Genomic DNA, 17,271 nt, shown 5'->3' with positions numbered 1-17,271 from the left:
AGGAGTTTCGACATATAAGTAAGGGATGAAGTGCAGGAGAGGTGCATGGCTGGCCTGACTCGGGGGTTCTACCCCGGGAGAGAATCCTGTTGGCTGCTTCTGTGGAGAAGGAAGGGACTCCCTAATGGGCAGGAGCTGGTTGCATAGGGAGTTCCTGAGCAAGCAAACTTCTCAGAGGATGGATAGTTCTAGACCTGGGTCCGGAGTGACACAAGAAGGGCATAGGCGAAGGGATTTGGATGATCTCAACATATTTTGTGGATGAAATCAACACAAGAAGAGTTTCAGAAGCAGCCATGGAGGAAAACAGATTTGCAGTCTGGTGATGGAGGAGCAGAGCTGTCCCGTTGCCTTGAACACGGTGCCTGAGTGGTGTGCGGTGGGTGCGGAGAGTGAGTGGACTCCCTTTCGCACTGAAGCTCTCCTCATGGGCAGCTCCCAGCGCCTCTGCCTGGTCAGCGGGAGTGGAAGAAACTTAGAAGGAGGTGAATCTCTGTACCTTAGGGCCAGCTGCTTTCTGGAGTAGAGGTCGGGGTGAGCTTTTTGGCTTTATTTCTAAATGATCTGCATAGAGAGGAGTTGCCTGACTCAGTTGGTGGTCATTCTCCTCTTACAGAATCTCCGTGTTGGTCTTGGCACCTCTTGAGAAAATCAGGATTGTATTTATTACGTTTGTCTGGCAGCCAGTGCAGGCTGGTGAGGGAGGATGCGGAATTGTATCTTGTTTACTGCAGAGGCAACTGTTGTTTCTGAAATGCAGGTGAAGCCATATAACGTCTATGTCACGGTTGCCTACCCGCCAGACACAGACACCCCTGGGTTTGCAGAAGAAAACAAAACAAAGGTAAGTAGTCCTTTCTGTGCCCCATTTCGAGGCTTTAACCTTGTAAACCTCTTTGCCTATTCTCTGTCTTTCCCTGCAGCCCGCAGGCATTTTCATCAGTCAGAAAATTGATTGGCTTTCAATTTATGTGCTGGCTAGAGGCCTCTGAACTTTCTGGAACTTCCATTGGAATCTTGGAGAATGCAGCCATATTTTCAAAGCCCCTGATTTTTGCTAATAATCTTCAAAACCTTATTTAGTTAATAAGATGTTTTCTTTATGTTGGAGAGTACAGTCTGTATTTTTAACTAACGACATGGTATTTTTGAAAATAAGAACTTAAAGACCTGGTTGCCTAATCCCTTGTCTCCACCTGAAAGTCTTATGGGCACCTCAGACTTAATGTTTCAGAAGGGGGACTTTTGATTCCCTCTTACTTCCCTTCATTATTTTCCATCTCATTGCTTGGCGCCCACCACTCACGCAGCTGCTCAGGCTAGAAACCGTGAAGCCAGCCATGATTCTTCCTCTCATACCACTCATCCGGTTGATCTGCAAATCCTCTTGGCTTCACTCTCAGAATATATATATAAAATATATATTTTTTTTAACTGCTAATATCACTACCATCCTAGTCGTGATAACCACTGATATTTTGCCTAAACTGCTCTAATGGTCTTCGAACTGGTCTGTCTGCTTCTGTTCTTACCTCCCTGGGGTCTGTTCTTCATAGATTGGCTAGTGATTCTTATAAAGTTTAAGTCAGGTCTTGTCACTCAACTCTTCAAACTGCTGTTGTGCAAAAAAACACCAAAAAACAGAAACAAAAAAACACCCTAAAAGACCAAAAACCTCTTGTGCAGCACAGTCCGATAGAATGTTCTAGAATGATGGAAATATTCTATGTCTGCACTCTCCAATATGGTAGTCATGTGTGGTTTTTGAACACCTGAAATGTGCCTAGTGAGACTGAGAAACTGAATTTTTAATTTTATTTAATTTTAACTCATTTGAAGCTGGAATTAAATAGCACATGTTGGTATTGGCCACGTATTGGGGAGTGCGCCTTTACTGGTTCCCATCATGCCTATAATAGAATCCAGAGGCCTTGAGGCTTATTAGGTACCACTGTGCCTGGACCTTGGCCGCTTGCCCACAGCATTTTCTCCTCTTCTTGCCCTCAGCCACGCTGGAGCCTTGTCTGTTCCTTGAGCTTGCCCGACCTGTTCCCCCCGCGAGCTTGGCTCTTGCTGCTCTCTCTCTCTGGATGTTCGAATGGTTTCCTCCCTTGGTTCTTTCCATCTCTGTGCAGATGTCATCTCAGAGAGGACCTCCCTGACCCTCCTTATCTCAAATATCATTCCTGGGACGTCACCATCCTCTTCCCTGGCTTTATTTTTCTCCATAGTGCTTATCACCAGTGGACATTGACATTATATACAGTGACTGTCAGTCATCCTGAGCTGAATGCAAGCTCTGCACTTTGTTCAAAGGAACCTTCTCTTTGCCTTGACACATAGTAGGCACTCTGAGCACACAAATAAAATGGAGAAGAAAGGCGTCAATCAGAACGTATCCCCTTGACCTGGAGTTGATTGGTTTTCTTCTCTTTCATAGTAATGCTCGGTGGGCGTGATTCTCCACAGCGTAAGAATTGGCACTTATGGTTCACAGACTGTATATTTGCAAAAAGATGTTTATGATTTAAAAGCTTTTTTCCCTATTCGTTTCTCTTTGGCTCTACCTCTTAAAATTATTGCTATTTCAAAGAAGTAAATTTAAGCCAAATGCCCTGTCTTAGAATAAGCGGGGATCTGCTCAGCAGATTTGCAACATTTGGTGAGCAGCCTTTTAGTTTGAAGCCAAAGCTGACAAAGGGTGGTGATTTCCCTGTGAAGATTTGATTTTGATGTTAAGTTGGGTCTTTTGCCTCCAGTAAAATGTTGGGCAGACTTCTCCAGGTAAATAAAATTCTACCTCCGTCTTTCAGCCCTTTAGGGGGCACCATAGTGCTTTTAAATCGACTGCCTAGCTGACCACATATGGTTATGCGGGCCCAGTGGTGGGGAGAATGAATGGTTGAACCTTCAAAAGGGCCTTCCTCTTAATTCAGGTTCATCAAGAAATACTTGATTTTTATGAAGTGCTATGCTTTTCTATTTTAAGAAAATATATTCTGGTTTTTATTTTATTTAATTTTTTCAAGCCTACGTGGTAAATAAAATTTATAGTTTCATGCAGTTTAAGGTTTTAATTTTGAAACTTCTAATTGAAACTCCCTTTTAAAGAATTTTTGAGCGCATGTGTGCACGTTGCTTCAAAGAAGATTAAAAAATACATGAAAAAAAGACCCTTCCCACAAGGAACTTAGGAGGTAAAATGCAAATACGCAAGTAGGTATAATATATGTTAAGGCAGAAGCGTTGAAAGGCGAGAGAGAAATTACTGCCAGTTAAGAAATCAGGAAAGGCTTTTTAAACTAGGTGACCAGTTGAGATGAATCTTTAACCACCCTTGAAGAACACAAGGCTGAGATTTGGGGTTCTGCTGCGCCAGCCCAGTGATGAGCACACAGCCACACTAGGCCCCACGCGGTGTTTTCTCTTTCAGTCTCCTCATTGCCTCCTCTGCAAGTGATTTAAGAAACAGCTGCTGTTGTTGAATGGGGGCTGGGTTGGGACCGTCCCTGCCCAGGGCCTCAGCTCTGTCCACAGGCATAAGTCCTCTGCCGGCCTGGGAGTATGGTGAGAATGGAGATGCTCGTCCTAAGAGCAGACTCACTCGGAACACACGATCTGGGCTCTGCGTAAACACCACTGGTCAAGTGTCTCGCCAGCGGTGAGGATTCAGAGCGGTGTTTCTGGTCCTGTACCAGTGACGTGTTCTCATTCTAGCTTTGATGGTCCTCATTGGAGCTGAGACCATGCATGTCCTACAGAGAATGGTGAGGGCCTTCTTGTCTTGCTGCAGCTACTAGGCTGAATTTTATACAATATCCGGGTAGAAACTGATGTAAAATCCGGGTGGACCTAATTCTAAAAGTCGAAATCTGCCCCAGAGTAGAAAACTGGAATTATTTATAAATCAGGGGGAGGGGCTGTAAGAATTATTTATTAATTTAATGGGCAGTAATGGTGTCGATATGTTCATTTTTCCCACCTTTAGCCTTTGGAGACTCGTCTGATTTCAGAGACCACATCTGTTTGCAAACCAGAGCAAGTGGCCAAACAAATTGTTAAAGATGCCATAGTAAGTAAAATCTTTGTTTTCTTATTATCAATAGTTGCAGTACTGTATTTCTGAAAAGATATATGTCCCAGGGCTTATTTCAAAATATAAATGATTGTATTTTTTGGTCAGTTAGATACATCATATCTAATATTGGACTCTGCTTTTCTTCCTTTAGACACTTTATCAATTCCATGTTAATTAGCAGGCTCCTGGAAACTAATTAGGTATCTTAACCTTAGGAATAGATTGATTAGTAAGGATGTCTGGTTCTTTAAAAGTAAGATTCGGTTCTTTAAAAGAAAATGAGACTTATCTATGATGTATAAACAGTATACACTGTATACACTGTATACTGTATATGGCGTGTTGCCTCTTCTTTCCCACAATATTTTCAGTTTTAGGTTATTTTCGGTACCTTATCGCCAGACTCATTGATTAAGGAATTTTTCTTTCACTTCGTGCTTCCCAGTATCATTTTCCCAAATGTTCACTAATAAGAAAGTGCAACCAGCCCACTGGGCCGTCATCCTGTCAACCCAGCCTCATGTGCTTCCCGGCTGCTGAATTTATTTGGAGTCAAAAATAGTATCTTTAGAAACCATGTGCTATTTTGTAGAATGACATATGTGCCACAAGCTTTTGATAACATTGTTATTAACCCACATGCAGAAAGATATACATTTATGAGGGATGTCTGAAAACCTTAGGCCCACATTGAATTTAGGAAATTTGGGGGACCACTGGGGTGAGAAGTGTCAGCACGCTGTGCACCAGCCTTGAAGGAACACACAGACTGTTGCGTGAGGCCGAACTGAGCAGACTACAAGAAATATCGAACTCCATTAAAATATGTACAGACACTGGAAGAACTTTGCCCTGATTGTATTCAAAGGCACAGAAAGATGCCACCAAGTGATTGGGCTGACTTGGTGTTTCCTGCTTATCTCAAGTCAAAGCAAACACACTCTGTGGTTTTTTGGGGGTTTTTTTTGGTGAGGAAGATTAGCCTTGAGCTAACAACTGTTGCCAATCCTCCTTTTTTTGCTGAGAAAGATTGGCCCTGGGATAGCATCAGTGCCCATCTTCCTCTACTTTATATGTGGGACGCCTGCCACAGCACGGCTTGATAAGCGGTGCATAGGTCCATGCCCAGGATCTGAACCTGCAAACCCTGGACTGCCGAAGCAGAGCGCGCAAAGTTAAACACTACGCCACCAGGCCGGCCCCACACTCTGTGTTTTTTAATGATCTGAAGTAGCTGTTCGTATTTTGGCGTGATTCATGTAGTCTGGTAGTTTTCAAACTTTTCCATCTCTTGACCACTTTATGCTCTAAATTATCGACAATCCCAGAGAACTTTTGTTTACATGGGTTATATTTATTGATATTTTCCATATTAGAAATTGAAACTGTATAATTTAAAAATATTTATTTATTAATTTAAAATAACAGTAATAAATCCCTTACATTTTAATGTAATTTTTACAACAAAAATTGCTTTTCAAAACAAAACTTAGTGAGAAGAGTGGCGTTGTTTTACGTCTCACCAGTCTCTCTAATGTCTGTGTTGATAGAAAACAGCTGGATTCTCCTAGCTGCTCTGCATCCAGTCTGTTGTAATATGTTGTTTTGAATGAAGGATGTAAAGAGAATCTGGCCTTACACAGATATGTAGTTAGAAAAGGGAGGAGTATTTTATAGGCTTCTCAGAGAACTGTGGACATTCGTTTTTGATATTAAACCCAAAACCCATGAATAGTAGTTTCTTAAAGGTTAATTGCAATGTGGAATTGGAAATTATATCAATGTACTTTTTGTTCTCTGTTACATCAAAATCCATTGGCCTTGGCACTTTGAATGTTTTGTACCCATTCATGATTTTGTAACATGCATTAGTCATTTGGAAAATATGGGTTCACTGAGTTATCAAAAAAATTACGTTCATTATCTTGCTGCTGATCTTATCATAAAAGTCTTTACATTTTTGTTTTTGTTTTTGTTTATTTTTTGTGAGGAGGATCGGCCCTGAGCTAACATCTGCCAATCCTCCTCTTTTTGCTGAGGAAGACTGGCCCTAGGCTAACATCCGTGCCCATCTTCCTCCACTTTATATGGGGCGGCTGCCACATCATGGCCTGACAAGCAGTGCGTCAGTGCGCGCCTGGGATCCGAACTGGCGAACCCCAGGCCGCCGCAGCAGAGTGCGCGCACTTACCCACTTGCGCCACCGGGCGGGCCCCCAGTCTTTACATTTTGGAAAGCTGACAATCTCATGATGGCAGATGAAAGTTTTCACAAATCTTAACTTTTCCTTGAAAGCTCAGATTTTAACATTGACCACAAAGGTTGCCAGTTTTCCCGGAAGCGACAGGCTCATTTTATTCATTTTCCACAAAATGTCATCCAGATACCCAAGTCTGAATAACCATAGATTGTCTGTGGTTCTTTCACGTAAAAATGGTGTTCTGTGAAAAAAGCGGCAAGTGTCACACCTTAAACGGTGGCAGGAGGGCTTTCTTCGGGGCAGCCGTGCCCTTTCATCACCGTACACAGCAGAAAGAAGTGCTGGGTGCCTACTCCTCTTTGTGTCACACAGAATATTAAGAAGACATGCCCTTAAAGGTTGAGATTTAATAAAATGATTAATTTTACTGTTTTATCAAGGGCATTTTAAAGCAAAACTGATGTTTTAAAGTTTTTAAAAGATTTTCTAAAATATCTATTTTCTTTGTGTATTACTGCAGGTGTGTGTGGCAGTGGAGAGGCACCACTGTCTTGGTTCGTGCTGATGAGCCAGCAGTTTTGCCCATCAGTGCAAATGTCACTCGTCCAAAAAGGCAATTAATGTCTTAGTATTATTATGACAATCGTTTTGTCCTCATGGACCCCCCTGAAAGGGTCTCAGGACCCCCAGGGTCCATGGACCCACATTTTGACAACCGCCCATCTAGCCGTTCTAGCCCATCTGCCAAGGCCACGGTCATTTATGAGCTGTGGTATGTGCTTTGTTACCCTCTTACCCCCCCTAAAGCGAATGGGCACACTGCATTGTTTCTGATGTGTTGTTTATTCCTTTACATGTTACTCCTGTTGCCTCTTTCTTTTCTCTTCCTTCTCTTGTAGCAAGGGAATTTTAACAGTTCCATTGGCTCGGATGGATACATGCTCTCCTCCCTGACCTGTGGAATGGCTCCTGTAACTTCTATCACTGAAGGGCTCCAGCAGGTGAGCTGTGCCTAGGCCGTCAGACAGATGGACAGACAGACAATGCCTCTCATTAAACCTCAATGAGAAAAGGCTCAAAGAAGACTCAGTAACTTTATCTGAGGATGTGAAGAATTTTTATTGATGGTGTCAACTTTTTCTCTTCCTCGACCAGGGATAAGTCAATAGGAAATAGGTTAAAGGTATAACTTGAGGAGTTGAGGTGGGAAGAAGTCTTCTATGCTGGGCACTGTGGATACAGAGATCAAATGCTGTCTCTGCTGTTGGGGTGTTAATCTGGGTTCTCATCTGAGAATCCCTGATCTGAAGTGTTTGAAAAATGAAATTCTTCTCTGTCTAGAGTAGTTTAGGGGTGGCCTTGCCTAAAAGTACTGGGATATTCGACTGGAACACGTTTTCTAGGGGAGTCAGGCCACAGATAAATAAGCTGAGGAAGATACAAGTCAAGGATTCAACACAGTCCCTGCCCTTACAGAAATTGTAGTTCATCCATAACACGCAAAAGTTAACTGCTCGTTGGTGTGCTCGGTGCCGTGTTTGCTACTAGAGACTCAGAGGTCAGGTCACCTCTCTGACCTCAGGGTGCTTACAGTCTATGGGAGACACTGATACAAAAGGTGACACTAACACAAGGTAATGTAATGAGAGTTATAATCGAGGGGTTGCTCTGGAGAGACAAAGCCATGGATGATGGAGGGTAGAGGGTGGGAAGGCTGCCTACACTGATGGGTAGTTGATGACAAAGGACTAAATTCTGTGCAGTACACCATGCCCAGATTGAAAACCCAAATGACTTAGGTGTGGGTTTTCCTCCCTCTGGAATATACCCACGATTTTGTGCTTCTCTCTTAGAGGCAGACACTGTATCGTATGTAAGCTCTCTGAGGACAGGTCCACACTCTTGTGTTTACATTGTACCCCTCGCAGCCCAGCCTGACACATAGTACGAACTGAGAATGCCTGAGCAGAACCAACTCGTGAATTCCGCACCATCTCTGTGGGCGGTCTTGCCCGTTCTCCCACTTCTGTAGGAGTGATGCCAAATCTCAAACTTCAGCCCATACCTATTTCCTGAACTCCAGTTCTGTATAAGTTTCTTGAGACGTTTTCCCTGGGCTGTGACTCTGCATCTCCAATTCAGCATGTCCACAATAAAACTTGTATCTCCCCAGCATCCTGCCCTCACGTCCTGTCATCGATTCTGTATTCTGTCTCCGTGATGGGTGTTCATGTTCACTCAAGGGCCCAACCAGAAACCGGATGTCCTCACTGACTCCCCTCCTTCTGCCCCTCACATCAGGGATCAGATCCGTCTCTCGTCCCTAGTCCTGGGTCCGATCGCTTTTGCCGGCCCTGCTGCTGCCCCCACAGTTCAGGCCTAGGACACCGCCGTTGGCTCCTTGCCCAAGTTTCATGCTCTGTGAGCCAGAGGTTGTCAACTGGAGGCCCGCAGGCCTGTAAAACCTTTTGTTTGGTTCATCTGGTGTGAGTGTGCTTGTTAAAATAAAATAGCTTTAAAATTAGATTTTCTATAAAAAGTCCAGATTTTGGACTTTTCTTGGAAAATCAGAAGGCCTAGGGCTCAGGGTCTGCATTCTCACCTGGCAGCAATCAGCTGCTCAGGGTGGCAGCTGTTCCCATTACACAGGACACAGTTTCCTAATTCCTGTGGTCTTACAGCACCTGCCCCCGGCCTCGGGTACATTCAAGTGTGCCATCACGTTTTCCATGCTGGTTTTCTAAGCTGCAAATCTATCTTGCGTAGCAACCTTCAGTGGCTCCCCAGTACCATCAGGATAAGGCTTCCATTCCATCGCATGGCACAGCCCTCTGACCTCTGACCCCACTTACCCTCCTAGCCACTCTACTTTCTTCCTTGCCGCTCCTCCTCTTTCTACAACTTTGTCTGTGTCCCTCCATCCCCAGCCTTCCCTTGTCCGACTAACTTCCAGTCTTCCTTCAGGTCTCATCTTAAACATTGCTATTTTCAGAAAACTCCAAGACTAGGTTAAATGCCTGAGACTTACCCCCATTTTAGCACTTTATTCTGCTGTATTATAATTGCTTTTTCTTGAGTTTTTTTTTTCCTTTTGTTTAGTTTTTTTAATAATAGGCATGTTTTTTAAAGCAGTTTTAGATTTATAGAAAATTTGTCTGGAAATTACAGAGTTCCCATATACCCTCCGCTCCCCCTCCCCGCCCCAGTTTCCCCTATTATTAATACCTGGCGTTAGTGTGGTCCATTGTTACAGTTGATGAGCCAGTATTGGTACGTTATTATTAACTGAAGTCCACAGTTTACATTAGAGTTGACTCTCGATGTTGTACATCCATCCTGTGGGTTTGGACCAGTCTATGACATGTACCCACCATGACAGTGTCATACAGAATATTCACTGCCCTAAAAGTCACCTGTGCTCCACCTCCTCATTCCTTCCTTCCTCCTTTTGAACCCCTGGAACCACTGATCTTTCTGTTGTCTCCATAGTTTTGCCTTTTTCCAGCTTCCCTTTGGTTTTTACATTTTTCAAAGTTATCCTTGCACACACTTCAGAGAATCAAATAGTTTTCAAGGCTTGTTCTGAAAACCAGCAGTCCCTCCCTCCATATCCTCCATTTCACCTTTCTCAGAAGCAGCTGCACTCATTTTAGCTGGGCCGCTGATATTTACCTCCGTATCTCTAGATTCTGTACCTCCATGGCCACTTGCGCTGTTTCCCAGTGTGGGATCAGGTATTGACTTCTGACATGAAGGGTGAAGCTTCAGCTCTCTTCCATCCCCTCCTCCTCCCACTTAGACCCACCTCTCCTCCATCCTCAGCCTCCCTTTTTTTTTTTCCCCCAAAGCCCCAGTGGATAGTTGTATGTCATAGCTGCACATCCTTCTAGTTGCTGTATGTGGGACGTGGCCTCAGCATGGCCGGAGAAGCTGTGCGTCGGTGCGCGCCCAGGATCCGAACCCAGGCCACCAGTAGCGGAGCGCGCACACCCAACCGCTAAGCCATGGGGCCGGCCCCTCCCTTTTGTGATATTGGGATTTTGGTTAGATCTGTATTTGAGATAATCATTATTACAGCTATTTAAATGCAATTCACAGCTGAGCTATGTGATATACCAAATTAATTTTTCTTTTTTGTACAACCTTTTGTTTTCCCTGAAACTATTATTGGCCTTTTTCTATGTATTATTAATAATGACTGTCTTCATCTCCTCTCAGAAATACCAGGTACTCTATCAGTTTCACCTTCTAGAAGGAATTGCTCCTGGAGCCTTCTGACCTGCCCGTCAGGACTGGCTGCCCCCATGTCTGGTGCATGGCTGACCGTGGGCCTCCCCATCGCGGTCATCCTGGGGAGCCTTCTGCCTCTCTTTTGTATCGAGCCCTCTGCTTCCCTGTATCACCTGACATTGCATTTCTTGGTTGACCCCTCGCTTGGGCTGTTTACCTCTTCTAGTGGCTTTCTGAAGAAAGGGTGCATGGGAGACAAATTTTTTGAAACTTTGCATATTTAAACATGTTTCTCTTTCTAGTTTTACGCCTTTCAAAAATTCCATTTAGAGGTGTTGTAGTGAGAGTCTTAGTGGAAAGAGTGAAAGTTAATGGATACGGTTAATTGCTGGTTTAACACTGAAACAGTAATGACCTTTCTCCAGTTGATGGTCTTTCCAATTATGGGATAAGCCAGTGAAGGGCAGGACTGTGTCTGTCTCACCACAGAGTCTCGGCACCTAGCATAGCGTCTGACTTTCGTGCTCAGAACATAAACATTAAACCAAAAAGCCTTGAGATGCTGGAGTAGATCTTCCCTAGTTATTAGGACCCTGAGACTACTAAGAATACCTATTTTGTTCTTTGTATAATTTGAATTCATTAATTGGACAAATATTTTGTTTTTACAGATCTGGCAGGCACTGTGTAGACGGTGGTGCAGAGCAGATAGCTTCTGTTCTCACTGTTCTTCTGACAGTTACAGAGTTTTCATGATACTTATTTTTAGAGAAGATTAGAAGATTCATCTTAGAAACTGTTTATTAATAAAGACATATTCTAAAATCCCTTGAAATGAATGGTTCTGTTATACCGTTGGATGAGCTCAAAGGTCTGTCTCTCTCTCACAGGTGGTCACCATGGGCCTTTTCCGCACTATCGCTTTGTTTTACCTTGGAAGTTTCGACAGCATAGTTCGTCGCTGTATGATGCAGAGAGCAAAATCTGAAATTGCAGACAAAACTGCCTAATTCTTACCCCTCGGAAAAAGACTGTTTCTAAATAATCTGAACAGCTTGCTGCTAAATGGACCCAGATTTTGGCCTCCAGACACTTATATATTGCTTTTGAATATGTGAGATTGGACCACTGCTCTTCAGAACCTGGCTGCAAGCAAGGGGATAGAAATTCAACTCCAGACAATATTATTAATACTATGCAAATGTGGAATAGGAGACCCATTTGATTCTCTGAGGTGGAGAGGTGATGACGGTATGGAGTGTGAGCAGGGTAAAGAACAGGATTTCGGAGTGATCATTGAAATTTTTCCTATTTATTCTCTTTTTCCCCATAGAGATCAAGTCCAGAAATATACTTTATGACACATAAGAAGTCTTAAGGACTTTTTAAACCTTCCATGAAAGGCAGTTTATCGGTTTCTAAGGCCTTTTTTTTTTCTTTTTAGCTTGGTGTATTTTATTCAAGATGAGTTTTACACATTGCCAGTGAGTCTGAATGCATAATAGTGTCCCTGACTCACTCTGCTGCTGGTGGACCCTTGTGGCTTCTCTCTCTCTTTGATCCCGTAAAACTACAGTGGGGATGGGAGAGGGCAGTGCAGTGGAAGAGGAGGAGATAAATATTTTCCAGTAGGAAGAATAAAGATTTCTTGCCTACTTTAGACTCGAATGCGTAGGGCACTTTTCGTTTTTCACTCACGGGGAAAGGCAGCCCCCTAAAATGTTTTCTGAAGAAAAATAAAATCCTAGAAGCTTAAAAGTTTACAATTTCTTCAATGGCCATGATGACCTGAAGTCCTATTCCATTATAGTGTCCTCTCATTCTTGCCATCTCTTCCTTTGCAATTTTGCTTATACTGCTATAATATTTTTGTAAGAAAGAAGAGCAGTTAGAACTTTTTGACTTAACTTTTTAAATTAATTCATGAATTAATTAAAAAAAGGAAAAAAATTAAGAAGTGTGACATTCTTCCCCTTGTAGCATATATGTAGCTTTTAGGAAAGGCTGATGAGAGGATATTTAAATTTCACTCATTAAGGAAAAAAAGGATGACAAGGCTGATTTTGAAGATACTTGTTTTTGAAATAAAATGATCACCGCTTTCTTTCTATGACTCCTCCACTGACCCTGAGAACATTCTCTTTGAACCATGTGGTAAGGAAGCCCAGTCATCACTCTCACAGTATAGCCCTGGAAATCCTCTTGGTCCCGGGAATGTTGTTTCCAGATTACAGGCTCCGTTGTTCATTAGTGGATTTCCACAATAAGTGCCTATGATAAGTTTTAGCCAATGTTGCCACTTCATCCAGTCGTCGTATGTGCTCCTCTGACTTGAGGATGGTCACCTTCATTGTGATGCTGTATCCCTTCCTTCTTGCATACACAGTAGCACATTCCAGTTCACTTTGGTGAGAAAAGACTATTGCTTTTGTTTTTTTGTGTGTATGTGTGAGGAAGACCAGCCCTGAGCTAACATCTGCCAATCCTCCTCTTTTTTTGCTGAGGAAGACTGGCCCTGGGCTAACATCCATGCCCATCCTCCTCCACTTTATATGGGACACCGCCACAGCATGGCTTGACAAGTGGTGCATCATTGTGTGCCCAGGATCCGAACCGGCGAACCCTGGGTGGCTGCAGCAGAGCACGCGCACTTAACTGCTTGCACCACTGGGCCGGCCCCATGAGACCACTGCTTTGGAAGAAGAAACTTTTTATTCTTAAAAAAAACACAGTTCTACAAAAGATTAAAGACCTAAAAATTATAGCAAACCTTTTTTGCTCTTGAGTTTTTCAAGCTTTGACTTTAAAATGACTTAATTTTTAAAAAGTAAGATGTTTAATGGCTTTAATCCATGGTGTTTTTTTAATGAAGATCTGAGATTGGCATATTTTAAACACTGATAAAGACAGAAGAAAGTATTATTTAATGTATAAGTTGCTTGAGATGACTTCATTGCAGTTAACGGGAGTGAGCTGATGCCATAATGGTTTCATGAATCTTTCAGTCTTAGGGAGCCATCGTCTGCAAACTCTTTTGAGTCATATTGTACAGCCTCTAAAATGGAGTATTGGCTGTATTTGCCTAATTGGCAGAAAACAATTACATTAATATCTGGATGTTTCTCAACTTTATTATTTTCTCATAAATGTTCCTTGAATGTTGGCACCTTCTCCTGCTGGTGTATATTAAAATCTAGTCCAAGATGGTGTCTCATTTAATAAAATTACCTATTTAATAATAGTTATTTCAATATACATTTCTTAAGGTATCCTAATAGACAGTACTGTCACCCTAGGTAATCTGCCTGAACAAATTTAAGAGCCCCTGTTCTATGGTGAGAGATATTATCTCCAACCCAACTGAAGCTCAGACGTGAGAGCAGATTTGTGGAGGTCATAATGTCAGAGAATGGGCTTCTTTGTCAGTGACGTCAAAGGTCCACAGTCCTATATCCAAAAGGCTTTGGAAAGGTGGTATTTTTTTTTTCTTTCTAAATTTGGTGCCGTAATTCATTTGATAGCAAAACCTGACATGAACTGACGTGAGATTATGATAGTTTTTATTTATGCCACTTTGTGGACTGTTCATTAATTTCACCTGAAGAAATACCAATGGGTTTGTTTATAGATACTGCCTCAGACTCTGTGGTGGTGTTTTGTAATATCCATTATATGCCTCATATTACCTTTTCAAAATCCAAAAAATGAATTCTGAAACACATCTGGGTTGAAGGGTTTTGGATAAGGGATTGTAGACATTTAAGCAGCATCACACAATGATCTGATTTCATCCAAAACATGAAAATATTACAAGACAAATTCTATTTTTTATTTTTTTTGGCTCAATTCTTGTACAACTTTTTTTACACTGACTTTTTTTTGCTCAAGGGAAGAAAAAAAGTCTTGAGTCAGATTGTTAGGGAAACTATTGGCTTTTTTTTTTTAAGGATTGCATTGATTCAACACTTTTATATTATACTCAGAAGCGGATGAGTCTTAACTGTGGCAGACGAAGTTTAATCAGAATTCTGTTGAACTGTTAGCTCTCTGTAAGTGACTAACAACAGCTTTTTATGCGAGTTTCAGTTCTGAAATGTCTGCCTCTGCTAGGTTTGGTTGTACTGTTTTATTATCGTGTGTTTGTGAGTATATTTATTTAAAAATGTTTAATGTCATTCAGCCATAGAAATTCCAGAATACGTTCAAGGACCCTTCATAATTGAAAATCAAGGTATAAAAAATAATCCTCATTTCTTTTTACAAAAACGAAGTCAAGGGAATTGGTCTTTTCTGTATTTTTAATATTTGATTTTCACAGCTGAAAAGAGAAGAAATTAAAAATGCTGTTCGTGATGGTCTCTTTACATTAATACTTGTATATGTTTAGTTATAAATCTTTATTTGGACCTGTTAGACCATATATTGGTGATTCTTGGAAGTGAAACGTTGAGAGACCGTTTTTAATATTTAGATGACAAAAGCGTTTTGGTAATAGTTGCTTCAATTCAAAGAATTGTATGCCTTTGTCTTTCTAGAAGAAGGCAATATATTAATTTTTTTTACTGAATTATATCATCAACTGATTTAATTTCATTACATCATTTCTAATTTAAACATGTCCTACTCACTTGAGGACACTTAAATATTCATATTTTTTGACGTAAGATGCTTTATATCTTTCTCATTTTCTTTAGTTCTTAGTAACTCAGCTCTACAAAGTACCTACTAACCATAACTTTCCATATTTTAGACTAAATGGTGTTTAGTTCAGGGCAGTGACGGCAGATCTGATATTTTGAAGAGATAATAGCTATTATATTTTACACTCGCTTGATGTGAAAACTCTAAAGACATTTTTAAACTGAGAAGAGTGCACATGGCTATTTTGATATATATTAGAACTTGTGTTTGCTACTTTAGAAGCTTTTGTGCCAGAATTGTAACCTAATTTTCATATCTTGTATTTCTGAATCACAAAAAAAAAATAAATGGGGAACAAGCTTTACGGATTTGAAAACTTATTTTTCCAGAAATTTGTGTTTTTTAGGAGACACTTGAAGCAAAACACAAACCTCTTCCATAACATTATTCTAACCTTGCATCTTAAACGCTTGCCAGGGCTTGATTTTTATCATTTTTCAGAAAGTAATATTTTCAGAGTAAGTGCTTGGTATTCTGAGCTCTTGTTTTAAATACGGTCTGTGTTTGTGTGACTCTGGTGTGGAATATATGAGTAAGAGAGAAAGAAATGTGGAATTCAGTAAAATTTCTTAAGTAATTATGTTTCATATACAAATAAATTATTTCCCATACTTTAAACCTTCATATTCTAACAAAGAAATATCTCCTAGACTCTGAAGGGCGTAGAAGACTGATATGTAAAAGAACACGCCTTAATATTTCTCAGTCCTTAAATAGAAAAATTTTGGTCACATTGAGAAGAGATTCCTTGGACATCTTGGTTTGCAAACTTAGCCTTTCTTTAAATTTGAGCAATTTATATACATAAATGGCATATGATACCACTTCTACAATTTTTATGCTTGGATGTTTAAAAAGAAAAATATTTCTTGACTTCTGTTCCACTCCTCATTTTATACCCTCCATTTCGCTCATTTAACATATATTATTGAGTGCTTATGATGACCTTGGTATCCAGGCACCCGGGACACAACTCTGCATAAACTATTTGTCCCTCCCTCGTGGCAATTACATTTCTTGTTTCTTTCCCTGCCCCCTCACTCACCCATCTGAAGGCTCTTACAAGTCTTCCTGGAGAAAGAGGAACCACTCCCCATTCCTTTCTTCAGCTTGGGCCTCTGAATTTTATGCCACAAATATTTGAATGCCAGGCACTATTCTAGGCTGGGAATGCACAAAGGAAAAATATGGTCCCTGCCCTCAAATAGTTTATAATCTAGTGAAAAACACATATGCTGGAAATTACACTGTGATCCAACAACAGCTGTGATTAAGATAGCACAACTGATGTTGGAAATGTCACCCCTTCCAGGCACTGTTGTGAGTGCTTTACATGTAACTCATTTAAATCATACACTAACCCTATGAGTAGTACTGTTTATATCCCTGGGTTACAAATGAGGGTACAGGCACAGAGAGGTTAAGTAGCTAGCACAAGGTCACAGCTGCTAAGAGATGGAGCCAGGATTCAAACCCGTTTTCTGACTTTTAAGCTCCAATTCTGTACTAAACCTTTTCCAGTGGCACAAGTGGAATCTTTGGACTGCCCAGGAAAGTCAAATATGGTCTCACAGAGGGAGAAGTTCTTGAGATGAAACTTGAGGAATGAGTATGAATTTGCCATGAGAAGGTTGGGTGCATTTCAGGGAGATGAGCAGATGTGCAAAGGCAAAGACATGAGAGGTCTTGGCATATTTCAGAAAGCACACTAAGTTAATATAGCTGCAAGAAGGGAATGTAGAGGAAAGAGGGGGGCACCCAGGTGGTAGGCTGGGGCCACATCATGCCATGCAGAGGAGTTGAGATTGTAGCCTCTGAAGAACTTGGAGCAGAAATATGAAATGGCCAGATTTTAGCTTTAGAAAAGATCATGGTTCCGCTTGAAATGTAAGGGGTACTGAGTCCTTGGGCCTTGGCATAAACAATCCCCATGAATTTGAAAGATACCATATTAGATACATATTGTTATGGGTAGAGCTGTATACCCACAAAAGATATTGCTGTCCTAACCCCCAGTACCTATGAATGTGACCTTATTTGGATATGGGGTCTTCATAGATAT

General features: G+C 41.4%; 1 protein-coding gene across 3 annotated transcripts in view; it reads left to right on the top strand.

Moving 5' to 3' along the window:
• Positions 1-15,513, top strand: part of KDSR (3-ketodihydrosphingosine reductase) — a 40,724-nt gene extending 25,211 nt beyond the window's left edge. For 2 of the 3 annotated variants that reach the window (XM_087439321.1, XM_004422602.3), the window contains 4 exons: positions 761-844; positions 3,989-4,072; positions 7,178-7,279; positions 11,399-15,513. In XM_087439321.1, the coding sequence (XP_087295447.1) occupies positions 761-844; positions 3,989-4,072; positions 7,178-7,279; positions 11,399-11,518 (390 nt within the window). In that variant the 3' untranslated portion in view covers positions 11,519-15,513. The other variant, XM_087439320.1, reaches the window with a different exon arrangement.
• Positions 15,514-17,271: the final 1,758 nt, after the last annotated feature.

The sequence above is a fragment of the Ceratotherium simum genome, chromosome 14, assembly GCF_057802395.1.
Source record: "Ceratotherium simum simum isolate JZ-2026a chromosome 14, ASM5780239v1, whole genome shotgun sequence".
Lineage (NCBI taxonomy): Eukaryota > Metazoa > Chordata > Mammalia > Perissodactyla > Rhinocerotidae > Ceratotherium > Ceratotherium simum.
Note: the sequence above shows the minus strand (reverse complement) of the source record. Positions and strands in the feature narration are given on the sequence as shown.